Below are 13,750 nucleotides of genomic sequence, written 5' to 3'. Positions count from 1 at the left end.
TTAGTGTAAATTGTTCCAGGATGTAGAGAAAGTCACTTTAATATAAAAGTGTGCTTTTTTTTTATGAAGGAACATTTTTAGGTGGCAAAGTTGTAAGCAATGCTTCCTTGTGTCAGGCTCATGTTCTGGGATTAAAACTAAAATAAGAAAGTTATCCTCCAACTCTCTGCTGTGTGGTTTCTGGTATCTATGGCTCAAATAAACTAAGGTGAGGAGAAAGACAATATCAGGGATTGCAACCCAGCATTTAGACAACTAAGCATTGATGTAGCCAGTACATCACATCTCTAAATAGAGGAGGTTGGACCAGTTGATCTTAAAAGCTCCGTGAACGTGCAAGGCTTGATGCTAAGTCCCTCTCCTGGCTGCATTCCCAAGGTAGGGCCTTCAGGCCTTGATTTTCTGTGCCTTGATCCTCCTGGACTGTTCTCTCCTGTGAGCATCAGCTCTTTTCCAGAAAACCTCAGTTCCAAGGTTCTGGAATTGCTGGGAGGAATAGAAGTCTCTCTTGCAGCTCACACATTTCCCCGTAAGTCCATCCCAGAACAGCTCAGATTCATGGGAGAGCTGGTGCAAGGTCCTCAGGGGCCAGAGGACATAGGACAATGACAGCCCTTTCCCAGCCCAAGAGTTCCTATCTTTTCAATTCTCAGGATAGCATTTCAGTGCCCCAGGAGCAAATGGAACATTTTGTCACCCAAACATGGTCATTCCCATGTTCTCTTCTCCAGAATACATGGTTACCAAACACCAAAGTGTTGTAATTCTTTCATGTCCTATGCATTGGTGATAAAACAGATTAAAGAAATACTATGTGGCCTCTCCCTCCAAGAGCTTACCTGCTAATGGGGTGGAGGAGGGAAACCAACCACGCAACAGTTCTGCAGTATAGGAATGTGGCCTTCCCTGACCCCCACGTGCTCCTGAGAGACACCTGGGCAACCAGCACCTTTCTCTACCTCAACAGCCATCACCCTGTAATGGTAATGGTGTCTCCCACCAGTCTATGAGTTGCTTGAGGGCAAGAATGGTGGTTTTCCAACTTCATATTCCCATTCTCCAGCCCAGGCACAAAGTATGTTTCCTGAGTGAGTTCATAAATGAATCTGGTAGAAGTACATGGTTCTTAAAGTCCAGGAAAATAAAAGTCTGTGAATGAATTCCTGATTCTTTATGACCTTGTTTTTATGATTCATCTTTTCCATGCAAGTGTTATGCAGGTTTGTTTCACATTTTCCTTCCAGGAAGAGAGTCAGATGGTCCCAATCCCTCGTGTGTTTTGGTCCTGCTTTAACTCATCCAAGGCTGCACTGCAGAGATGTTATTCCTGCCGTGCCATGTCTTGTTTGCATGAACTTCTGAATTCCTTCTTTTTCGAAGTATCAAAGAGGACTGTATCCTCAATTTTGGTTATAAAACCAAACTATCCTCACAGTCTGTATATGGTCGTTGCAAAGCCTCTTTGTAGGTATCTCTTTGAATGCATCCATCTGTCCATCCGTCCCCTGAGCACCTCCAGGCTGTGGATGTGCAAGTCCCCATGGGGTACCACGAGGGATGCGGAGAGAGCCAGGACTCCGCCCCTGCTCTCAAAGAACTCAGCAAAGCTTACCAAATACAGCATGGTTTACTCAGAGCAAAAGCCTGAACCTAACATGGTTTCCTGCTCCCTTTGAATTAAGAGGCACCTGCCATCTTGTCTATTGGAAGAAATATCACCAGACCGGAGCACAGCCATCTCTCCGTCGTGATTGGAGGCATCGTGGAAGCACCCCTGCGAGCAAACGTGACCATCCAATGTCCTGTAAGAGGTGAGCGTGGTCATTCCCAGTGGGAGAGCACAAGGCCAGCCCAGTGTGGCTGGGAGTCGCCAGCTGGCATTTTGGTAGCTCAGACAGCCCTGCAAGCTTAAAAATCTGATTGTCCAGCACCCGACAGAGGATATGTCTCTCAAGGGTGAGCTGACAGCAGCTCATGAGACCAGTGTGTAGAACAGAATGCAGTTTAATCATCCTCATTGAGGACTATGAGGACAGGTTCAGGACCTGCCCTGTGCACTGGCATGCTCACACTGGCAAGACCAGAACACCCTGTCCCGGTGGGCAGATCTGTGCAAAAGGCCAGCTTCTAGCAGGTGATTGCTTGGTGAGTGTGGAGTTGGAGCAAGGAGGTTTGTTGGAAATCATTAGCTGTGTCCTCCAGCTGGACAAAGGCTGTGCTAGGCAAGGCCAGGTCGGAGAGTGGGGATGTCAGGGTTCTGTGGCCTAGACTGTCTGTCCTGGACTGTCCTTGGGTGAGCATCACCAGTCTGTGCCTCAGTGGCTCTTTCTGCTTTGTTTACTACAGCAGCTAAACCTTCTTTCTAACTGACTCATTCTTTCTTTAATAGAAATGCCATTTTCAGTCTGACGTTGTCTTCATCTAGGGCCATTCTGTCTCTTTAAGCCATGGATTCTTAAGTCTTACCCCGGGCCCATGTGTGCCCCAACTGAGATTAGTATTATACGCTGTACACACGTACATTTTATGGGGGCCAGGGGGCCTGTGTGAATAGCTTTGATCAGTTTCTCAGAGAGACTTATAAACTCCTCAAAATTAAGATCTACTATGTTAGGGTGACCTTGCATGTGCCTGTCATTTACTGTGCATTGATTTAATTCTCTGGGGAACTGTATTTGCCTAGTTCTAATGGGGTACCTGTAGTTGCAGTCCCTTAAGATGAATCTTGCCGAGGCCAGAGAGCCCAGGGCAACCAGAGGAGCCCTTACGGCTGGTCTCGGTACCAGAGTAAAGGTGCACGTAATGACAGGATCCCAGGACACAGCCATCCAGCTCTAAGGCTCTCCCCCCTCCGCCGTCATTGTCAGTTAGTTACTTGCCATGTTTCCAGAGCTGCACCTTTGGCTTCACAAGCAGTGGAAAGTTGCTAACCCCCAAGGTATTATTTTTCACCCCTTGGAAGTCCCTGCAGTGTTTGGCCTATGCAGACTTTTGAAAAATCCCTCCAGCCTCCCAACTGACTCCACCCACAAATATGTGAGCTTTCTGGCAAAACACACCTACCATCACAGAACAGGCGGCGTTCTCTGGCTGCAGCAAGGAGAGAAGCAGAGCGGAACTCTGTAGTTGCCAAGCCACAAATGTCTAGAGTTTCTACAGCTCTACACCTGCAGAGGATTCTCAAAATAGATCTGACTTCTATTAAGAGAAACCTCAACTTTTAACATTATTTCTAAATTTCTTACTTCCCCACAATAGTTTACAATTAGGCTTTAGGGGCAACGAGCCATTGAAAGGACTGTGGTGTATTATTTGCTGTCGTAAGTCAGGGACTGGATTCAGTGGAAACTGTTTTTGTGAGTGAAGCCTCCAGCTAAGACCATTAAGCTTGTCTTGGTTTATTCTCCGGCCAGGCCCAGTCAGCGTGTGTGCCGTCTCTGACCACTCCTTGACTCTTGCAGTCCCTTGGACCCTGTGCTGTGCCCCCTCAGGCCCGCGATGCAGCTCGGTGTTGGCAGTCTTCCTCTGCCTCTTCTCCCCACCACCGCCCCCGCCGCTTCAGCTCTTACTAGGAATGGGCCCATTTGGTCTTGCTTTACTTGGCAGTCATCCCCTATGGCCTACACGCCAGGAACTCATCAGGAGGTCTTTCCTTTTCAAAATAAACACCTCATTTTGAGTTATGTGCCATTTTAAATAAGCCTGCAGTGAACTTACTGTGTTTTCTTATGGGCAGAAGTCGTAGCTAACTTCGCTTTTATGAAGATTTATCTTTTTAAGTGAAGTTGAAGTAATGATGAAGGGTCGGAAGACTTGGGTTTTACAGACAGATCTGTCACTGGCTAGTATATGACCATAGGTGAGTCCCGTGTCCGTGCTACTCTCATCTCTAAAATAGGAAATACACTATATTAGTGGAAGAAGGGACCTGGGCTATCATCTAACTCAGCCCCATTTGATAGAGGAGGGCATTATAACATTTACAAACTTGAATACTGCTTTCTAAAATTACATTTTCATATTGCAAACTGAGATTACATTATTACTGTCAGTCAGTGGCATGTATCAATTTTTCTCTTATGTTTCAGTTACCCTTAAAATGTTTTCTACTAAGCAGAGTGAGCTTATCTATTCATACCTTTTAGACAGATTCATAGTTCTTTGTTATAGCCAAATATGTTTTATTTAATGCATGTGGTATAGATATCAATAGTGGTTGTCCCTAGTCACTCTTATATGATATTTCTAATCATGATATTAAGTAATAGAACCTGAGACTCTGCATTTCTAAGGGTTAAAAGTTCTAAGTTATTTGCGAGAGTTATTTGTCTTATTCTTAAAAAAAAAAAAGTTTCTTCTAAAAATGAGAGGGGTGGGGAGTTTAAACTGCACCCTCTCTGCCACCTTCTGGTAAGAAAGGAAAGCTCGTCTGAGGAAAATGACCAGTAAACATCAAGAGCTGCATATTTTATGTTTTCGTGTGTTAATGCTTAGCAAGAGCGTTATTTATCCTATAATTTCGCGTTAGGTGTGTATTGGGTTGCTTGTTTTTCTTATTCCTTAAGCTCATTGGAGGTGCAGCTGATCTGGGTCTCTTCTCTCAAATGTTCTTGTGTGTTGGGCTCCTCTTTAGTCTCCAAGAAACTCTCTTGGCCCACAGGTTGGAATGAGGTTAAGCTAGGAAGATGCTTTGGAAAATAGTTCGGCAATTTCCCTCAAAGTTAAACACTTGACCCAACAATTCCACTCCTAGTTATATACCCAAGACAAATGAAAACATATGTTCACACAAAAACTTGTACCCGAATGCTCATAGCAACTTTATTTCTAACAGCCAAACAGTGGAAACAACTTAAATATCCATCAGCTAATGGATGGATAAAGAAAATGTAGTATATCCGTACAATGGGGTTTTATTTGGTCGTAAAAAGGAATGAAATATTGATACATGCGAAAACATGGATGAATCTTTAAAACTGATGGTAAGTGAAAGAAGCCAGACACAAAAGATCACACAGTGTATGATTACATATCCATGAAATGTCTACAGTAGGCACATCCGTAGAGACCGATTAAGAGAATGGAGAGTAATGACTAATAGGCACGGGTGTCTTTTTGCGGTGATGAAAATGTTCTGGAATTAGATAGTACTGATGGTTGCACAACTTTATGAATACATTAAAAAAAAAAAAAACACCGAATTGTATACTTTGAGAGGGTGAATTTTATAGTATTTAAATTGTATCTCATTAAAATCATAATCCAATATATTAGCATGTAAAGTTAAAACTTACGGCACAATCATATATTTTATTTATGGGTGTATGACTATATGGCAAAAATATACAAACATTCATGGGAAGGACATATACCAATGTCAGGATTGTTGGTACTCCTGGGAGAGAAAAGAAGAAAGCACAGTTTAGGGACAGAACTTTAGCTGTAGGTGTAATGCTCTATTGCTTAAAAAGAACTAAAGCAAATAAGGCAAACTGCTTTCTAGCAAGTCTAAACTTACTAGTGATACAGATTTAAGCCCTACACCTCTGTCATTTCTGAGTTCCCCACTGATAGGAGAGGATGGGGGAATAAGTAGGTAGAAGGTACAAAGCTGAGTGCACACAGTGTGTGTACAAGCAGATGGTGGGAAGCAAGGGTCTAAGCAGGTAGCAGCAGGGTGCTTGGTGCTCCATGAGATGAATAGGGAGAAGGTAAGCCATTCATACCTAAGAGATGCTGGTCAGTTTCAGAAGAAACATATTACATAAATTTAAAAGTATCTTCTTAATCCGGAGAATTTTTTAGGCTTAAGATGCTGTGAAATATACCGAGAGTTTTGCTGATGTCTAAGTGAATTATTAGCTTTCTTTACTGGCTTTAATGATTTCCCTTACAGGGGAGGACTTTGAGAAAATTTTTGTGGTACAGCAAGATTATATGCTTAAATTCCTGAACACAGCCTCATGTGTCTGACAGTTATTTTCCCCCGACAACTACTGGTTGACATTATGCAGTGTGGAACTCAGTCGCAGTGATTTAACATCTTTAAGTCACAAATCCCTTTGACCACCCCCCACGCCCCGCAAAAAACTCTCTCTCCAGAAAAATACATTTACCCACAACATTTTCCATATAAGTTTCAGAATACTTAGAGAAAACCTGAGGATAATCTGCTTCCTCTTGTTTTATGAACCGAACATTTTAGTGCTTTTGACCATATTCTAAATTAAAGCTAATTTATTTTGCTTCATCTCTAGTTTTTGAAATGTATCCCCTATTCTGTACTGTGTTTATCTCTTATTTACACCATATACAATCCTTGAAATAGCTACTTTTTTATAGTATGTTTAAATGCTCTTCTCCCACTCAAAAAGCCTATCCCCCCTCCCTTGTTTTTCCTACATCTGCCTATGATAAAGACATTTTCTCACCATTCTCCTCTCTGAACCCTATATTCAATCAAACAATCAATCACAGATGGCTGGAAACTCCATCCATCTTTCCCTCCATTTAGCAAGCATTCACTAAGCATCTGCTAAGCCCAGTCTAGTTCCTTAGTGTACAGAGATGAATAAGATCTTGTTTTTCCAGATATATAGACAAGGAAACTATGATATAGCAAATGCAAAATGTAAGTTTTTATGAAGCCACATGGAGGAGAGAATAGTTAAGGCTCCCAAAGGATCGGAGAAGGCTGACAGAAGAGATGACACTATAACCAGGCCACTTGGAACAAAAAGGAAGGCCATTTTTGTTGAAACAACATATGTGCGAAAGCACAGAAACATGAGAGCTCCTGGCTTATTTGCAAAACCATAAGCAGATCCACGTGACTTAAAGCAGAGGGTGTGAGGGAGGTGGGAAGAGGTGGGTTTGGAAGTACACATTGGGACCAGATTGTGAAGGGCTTTTAATGCCACGCTAAAACCCTTGGACTTCCTTTTATTGGAGGCGGGGAGGCAAAAATTTTTTGTTTTTTAATTTTTGGCTCCGCTGCGCGGCACGTGGGATCTTAGTTCCCTGACCAGGGATCAAATCCGCACCCCCTGCATTGGAAGCGCGGAGTCTTAACCACTGGATCGCCAAGGAAGTCCCAAGAAATGTTTTAAGTAGAGTGATGGTATGACCCAATCTGTGTTTAAAGAGAACGTTCTGTCTACAGTATGGATGCAAAGTTGGGGGGGGAAAGAAACTGCAGAAAGCCATAAATTAAGCTCAGTGAAATCGCATCGCTGGTCATTGATTGGATTGTGGAGCCAGGCACTCATGATATTAAATTAGGATTCCGTGCCTCTGGAGAGCTTATCCAAGAGAGAGCAGGCATATCGAGCAGTTAGCAATGGATGTGTCATTAATTGAGGATCTGGGACACAGTCGTCCCCAGGCTAGGGCTGGGACATTGACACAGAGGTAAGTCAAACATGGAGAGAAACTACATTGCAAAGACCTAAGGAATATATGCTGACAGGCAGCATCTCAGTAAGAAACATATTAAAAAACCATCCACACTCATCACCCCAGATAACAATAACTTGAGTACCTAATACGTGTCTGCTTGAATAGGCTATGAGGTGGATATTATCATTATCTTTGTGTTGCTAAAGAGTAAACATGCTCAGGGATGTGCAATTACTGTTTTTTTTAAAGATTTTTTTGTTTTTTGATGTGGACCATTTTTAAAGTCTTCATTGAATTTGTTACAATATTGCTTCTGTTTTATGTTTTGGTTTTTTGGCCACAAGGCATGTGAGATCTTAGCTCCCCGACCAGGGATCAAACCCGCCCCCCCTGCATTGGAAGGCGAAGCCTTAGCCACTGACCGCCAGCGAAGTCCCTACGTGCAGTTACTTACCCGTGTGTATATATGTAACGAGTGTGGCAGCTAAGATTTAATCCCAAGTCTGTGTGACTCCAAAGGAACTGGAGGGAGAAGGAGGCTCTGGGCTTGAGGCAGCAGAATGGGCACCCAGGTGGTCTAATCAGAGAGGAGAGTGTCAAAGCAGGGGTCTGAGGCAGGACTTAGGAAGTGCTGCAGCTTAGGGACAAGGTTTCAGAGGCTCAGGTATGAGCAGCAGCCAGTGCCCGCTGGAGAACTGTCCCATGGTGGGAGATCTAGGATCCGGGCAGAGTCCACAGAGAGGCTGGCCTCTCGCCAGCCTGCAGGATGCCGGCCAGTGTTAGGCCAGAGGTCTACCTGAGCGTCCCCCCTCTGTCCCCAGGAGGATTGAGGCCCCACCTTGATGCATACGTCACCCATCACTGCAGTAGCAGGAAAGGAACATGGCGAGTCATGCACCATGCGGTAGTGACTCCCCACTGCCTCACCTAACCCTTGATATACTTGCCCCAGACCTCTTTGTACTCATACTTGGATTATGTAAAGCAATTTTCTGTTCTTTGAAGATCCACTGAAGATTCTGAATGCTCCTTGGAACATGATTTTCTTCTCCTTTGATCCATCTCAATTTCCCATTTGGAGGAAACGTGAATCTCTACACAGTCAAGAAGTAGAAGGAAATGGTGGCATAAGGTAGCTAGATGTGCAGAATGAGAAACAGAAAGGGCTATTCAAGCACCTATCAAATTTCATACTTACTGCAAAAAAAGCCATGTGCTTGGGCTTCTGTTTCTGCAGAGACTGAGTCCCGCCTTCTCTTGAAGCATTCAGACCACAGCTCTCGTGGGCCAGTCCTGTCATCAGCAACACTTCTTTCCTCCCCAAATATCTGTTCCCCACTCGTGTCGTCAGTCCCACCAATGTTTCTCTGCCCTGAAAACTTCACAGACACCCAGCCCTGTGTTAACCTTCACCCCTCACATTGTAAAAACAGCTGGCCCACGAGGCCTTTTATCATGTAATTTCACGTTGTGTCCATTTATTCTCTGTCCTCCAAATAACCATGCACCTTTCTTCTATGCGCCATCAACAGACCAGTGGAGAGACCGAGTTTCAAACTATAGGTTCCATGGAGCCTTGTCAGGGACCCCAAACTTACCTTTCAACCCTACCTACCCTCTCCCACAGCATACAGTACAACTGACAGACCTCCACGTTTCTGCAGTTTTGTGAATTGGACTTCCTTATATATACATAAAAAAAAAAAGGTTAAGAATCGGTTCTGCTACTGTTTGAAAGCCACTGGTTGGAACACTAGAATAGGGCTTATGACTCCCAAACTAATATGTAAGCTCTCTGCCATGATAGCTTTTACCCCCATGGTTTTTTCATTACCACAGTTCTGATATGAAGACGCATTAAGCCCACCTAAATTGTAATGACTCGGTCCCGGGGGAGCCTGCTGGATGCTGATCCCGTAGGCAGGGTTCCTCCTGGGCTCCTCCTCTTTGCTTTCTGACTTCCGGTCTTCTCTTGGTGATCTTCTGAAGCTCAGGTTTCTAATGTGACAAGTTGCTTCACTCCCCCGGGTCTCCGAGTGGTGCCTGGGGCGGGCCCTGTGTCCTCTTGGCTCCTCAGATGCTGTCGGAGCGGAAGCCAGAGTGGTCGGTGCTGAGCTGCCCAGACCTGTCTGAGATCTGCTAGGGAGCGGTTGGGGAGCTTTCCTTTAGAGGCAGTAAGAGGCAACGCCTCAAACCAATCGTATCTGCTTATCTTGTTAGAAAGGCCCTACTTGCTCTCTGCCCCCCAGGGGTCTCAACTTTAGCTCTTTTATGCTCTGAGATCCCCTGGACATGGATGGAGAGCTCAGGATAGCTGTGGACTCTGGAGGAATCCTTCTCGTGTTAAACACACAGAACCATCAGAAGCCCTCGGATGACTTGTTTGTCCACGTTCACTCCTCTGCCCTAATTGCGCCTTCCTAGAGAGAGAGCAGGGTGCCACAGAAGGTGGGGACTTGAGGAGAGGAAAATTAGTTGGAATTCAACCTCCAGAAATTTTAAAAAGCTTCTCGGTACAGCCTGAAAAAGGCACTCAGGAACTATTGATATTAGAAAAAGAGTCACTGTGAGGAGAACACCCCACATTAGGGTGCAATAACAGAGGACCGGAATAGAATTTCAGCATCTTTAGTAACATCCCAATTTAGGAGCCCCTCTCTTTCTTCTTATTTTTCATTCATTTATTCCCGCCAGTTATGTATTTGATAATTGAATACCCATGTGTTCATTTTCATGACTGACAGACAATCTGCTCAAGCCATTTTATTACCATGGGTAGTGTCAGTTCAGGCCTGGACATCACCTCCGACCCCACCCCACCCTGCCCTGAGAGAGTCTGATTTAATTTGTCTGCGATATGGCCTGAGAACCAAGGTTTTTTAAAGCTCCCGAGAAGATTCTAACGTGTAGCCAAGGTTAAGGTTAAGAGCCAGTGCTTTAGCCAGTAACTGGGGCCAAAGTGTCTTCTGGAACTTATCTCAAATGTTGTCCCAAAATGAGAGACTCTCCCTCAGGAAACAGTGGGTAACAAGGAGTGAACCAGAAACCTGTTAAATGGCAGGGCCGGGGCCATGCTCTGGGCTCATTCTGAAGGTGGAATAGGCATGTCAGCATGTTCAAAGGTCCACAAAGGAGCAATCAGCTTCAGTGTCAGAGGGGGTCATGGAAGAGCGGCCTTAAGATGGCTCTTTAAGAATTAGTAGAAACTTTCCAAGTGATAAAAGAGAATAGCAACTAAGTCCCTAGTGGAGAGAAGGCACGTAGAAAATCTTAGCGATTACCCACAGTGAGGTGAGAACGGTGAGGTTCCCGGGGCCGGAGGATGAGCTGTTGTGAGCAGTGGTACCCGTACATTGAAGGGCTTTTGTGCTTTTCTCCTCCAAGAAGTGTCAAAGCTATGGAGCTAGGAAAACCGAATCTTACTCCCCATCACTCCTAAGGAGAGAGGAACTGCTCAGCAGGGTAAGTGGGGCAGCTCAGAGACACAAGAGAAGCGTCAGTGCCTTGAGGGAGGAGGAAAGGGAGCCTTGGGGAGTCAACCAAGCCTTGAGAGATCACCCCGGGAGCTCCACTGACAGCAGCCCACACGTGGTTCCCAGGGTTTGCTGGTGGCCACAGCAAGATCAACTTGTAGGTCATGGTGTATGACTTCCAAACAAGCCATACATTGACTGTAGCTTTTAAGGAACGTTTCAAAGCTCTTTGTCGATCCACGTCCCAGCGTTACATTGATAGATTACCAAAATTGATGTTGATCAGGAAGGGCCTCCGAATGTCCCACGAGTAGCCCCATTTGAGCTGCTGTGCTGGGGTCAGTGGTTGTCACCACTTGTAAACTCCAGCATGCATCCCTGCGCTTGATTTGCACCAGCTTTGACTTTGAGTCTTGTTCTTCAGGGAGCCCCTGGAGGTTTTCGGTTTTCAGGTAATATATAGAATAACTCTCAGGGGTCCTTTCTAGCCTTTAAACGAGACCCCAGAGGACACTATCCAGCAGTGAACTGTGTAGTGCTTGTGAGGTGCGACTGTTGGAGTTAAAGAGAACTGCTCAGTCCCAAGCCAAGCAGGAGCCCAGGGTTGCTGAGAGGCCAGGGCTGACCACACCAGGAAGAGGACTTGCTGGCACCCTTCCTCTACGGCAAAATGAACACGTTTCAAAGACCTCTGAGGAAAGACTCTGGATTATGGAATTGGGGCTCGATGCTATGACCCACGTTGTTTCTAAGGTCCTCAGATCAAATTACTTGGGGACCTGATTATGCCCATCTGTTAACGTAATTCTACTAAAGAGGAAGTACTTCCGTAGCTATTCAAGAGAATTCTGTGAATGGTAAAAGCCAGAGCCTTATATCTGGAGGAAGTTCTGGATATGGCCTCATTGAAGGATAATCCTTTATATCCAAAAAACACATATCTATTGCCAAAAGAACAAAAGGGTATGCAGTTAACTCAAAAGAGGGAAATGCCTTGCAAAATGTACTGCATTGTGAAGATTGACGCACCAGTCAAGGGTATGTACCTTTTGTGCTAGTAGCTTTGAGATATTCTCTTTGACACTGAAACTGTGAACTCTTGTTTCATTGATTAGTAACGATTCCCTTTGTGCTTTGCCTACACTCTGTTCAGTTTGCCTCTAATCTTATAAACTGGCAACATCATTTCTTCCCATGCCCTGGAGGTGACTAGTGGTAGCTTAATGTTCAGTTTTCATCTGTGAAAAAAAGACAGTATGAGTGTTGAGTAGCTGGAGGAAACAAACCAATGAACAAAACATACAAGTGTAATATATGTGATACATTGATAGAAGAATTTAGCATTTTAGAGCAGTCTGAAGAGGCCAAGGATTTTATAGTATAGAATATTTCATGAGCCCTTCAAGGGTGAAGGAAATCTGTCTTTAAACAGTGACTATTTTAAAGACACCCCAGAGGTGCAGACTTTTTGCAACACGTGTTTTCCACAGCCCCTCCAGATCTGAACTTTTTTTCCATAACATTTGCCTTTCAAAAACGATTTCAGCATTGTGGAAACAGAACGTTGAATATTTCAGAGCTGTAAGTCTTGGGGGAAATAGCCTGTCTTTGAGGTTAGATAAATAAGTTTAAACTGTTTCTGACATTTTATGGCTGTTTCAACAGAGCAAACATTTGTAGGTTTGAAAGACCATAAAGAATTCCATTTGAGTTTCCTCTGGCCTCTGCGGTTCTTTGAAAACATTCACAGGTGCAGTGATGCTCTAGGTGCTGAGTTGCAGGGTCAGCTCCTTTCCTCAGCACTGGAGACCTGTCTCCCCCTTTACATCTAAAAAGTTGCCAAGTTTACTTTTGTTTTCTGAAATTCCTTATCTGTGTAGAACATGACTATCTGTGTAAGCTCAGTATCATACCCTTGCCATGTGGAGGTTTAGGTTTAAATTGTCTCTGGCCCCTGTCAGTTCCAGAAGGGTTTGGAGATTCCAAAGCCTTCTGGAAGTGACTTCGGAGAGTTCTTGGGGGGCTTACACTGCCCTGGACCCTCTGCTTCTCACTCTCTGTTGCACCGACCTGGTATGGTCTCTCTTTTGCCCTCCATCAACCAAGGATGAAAAACTTACTTCCTTGACTGGTTTCTGCTCATAGGAGGACATCCATTAATACCAAGCATTTGGCAAGGTTTTCAAGCAAGGCCGAAGATGCAGGGGTCATGGCAAAGGCATGTCATTACTCAGCCCTTCTTCTCCCTGTTCTCCTTCACCCTCAGCCTTCCTGTCCTCACCCCTAACCTCCTGGGATCGCCATAGGAACTCTAGATTCTTCTCTTCTTCTTACGCAACGCCTGCCTACAAATGCACGCATCTAAACCTTGCAAGATATTCTGAAGGAGATGCATCACCCTCTTTAGAAGACAACCAGAGGGACTTCCCTGGCGGTCCAGTGGTTAAGAATCCGCCTACCGATGCAGGGGACATGGGTTTGATCCCTGGTCGGGGAACTAAGATCTCACGTGCCGCGGGGCAGCTAAGCCTGTGAGCCACAACTACTGAGCCCGTACGCCTCAGCTAGAGAGAAGCCTGTGTGCGGCCACGAAGAGCCTGCGCACTGCAGCTAAGACCCCGTGCGGCCAAGAAGTAAAAATAAATAAATTTTAAAAATAAATATTTTTTAAAAAATGAAATGAAAGAGCTCTAAAGCTTAAAAAAAAAGAAAGAAAGAAAAAAGAAAACCAGAGTTATATACTGTAGATCAGAACAATTTCTCCGACCTGTAGTTTGTCCCATTCAGTTTATTTCAACACGCCTGCTGTGTGTAATGCACTGCTCTGGGGTTCCTGAGGTCAATCTGCATGTCTCAGCCCTGAGGAAACTCTCTGGCTG

At 44.6% G+C, this 13,750-nt stretch overlaps 1 protein-coding gene across 1 annotated transcript in view; it reads left to right on the top strand.

Annotated features, from left to right (window-relative positions):
* ADAMTSL3 (ADAMTS like 3) overlaps positions 1-13,750 on the top strand; it is a 373,236-nt gene that overhangs the window by 319,484 nt on the left and 40,002 nt on the right. The window contains 1 exon segment of the mRNA XM_060157437.1: positions 1,683-1,811. Coding sequence (XP_060013420.1) covers positions 1,683-1,811 — 129 coding nt within the window.

This window comes from Lagenorhynchus albirostris, chromosome 1 (assembly GCF_949774975.1).
Source record: "Lagenorhynchus albirostris chromosome 1, mLagAlb1.1, whole genome shotgun sequence".
Lineage (NCBI taxonomy): Eukaryota > Metazoa > Chordata > Mammalia > Artiodactyla > Delphinidae > Lagenorhynchus > Lagenorhynchus albirostris.
The sequence above is the reverse complement of the archived record's forward strand: the minus strand, read 5'-3'. Positions and strand labels throughout refer to the sequence as shown.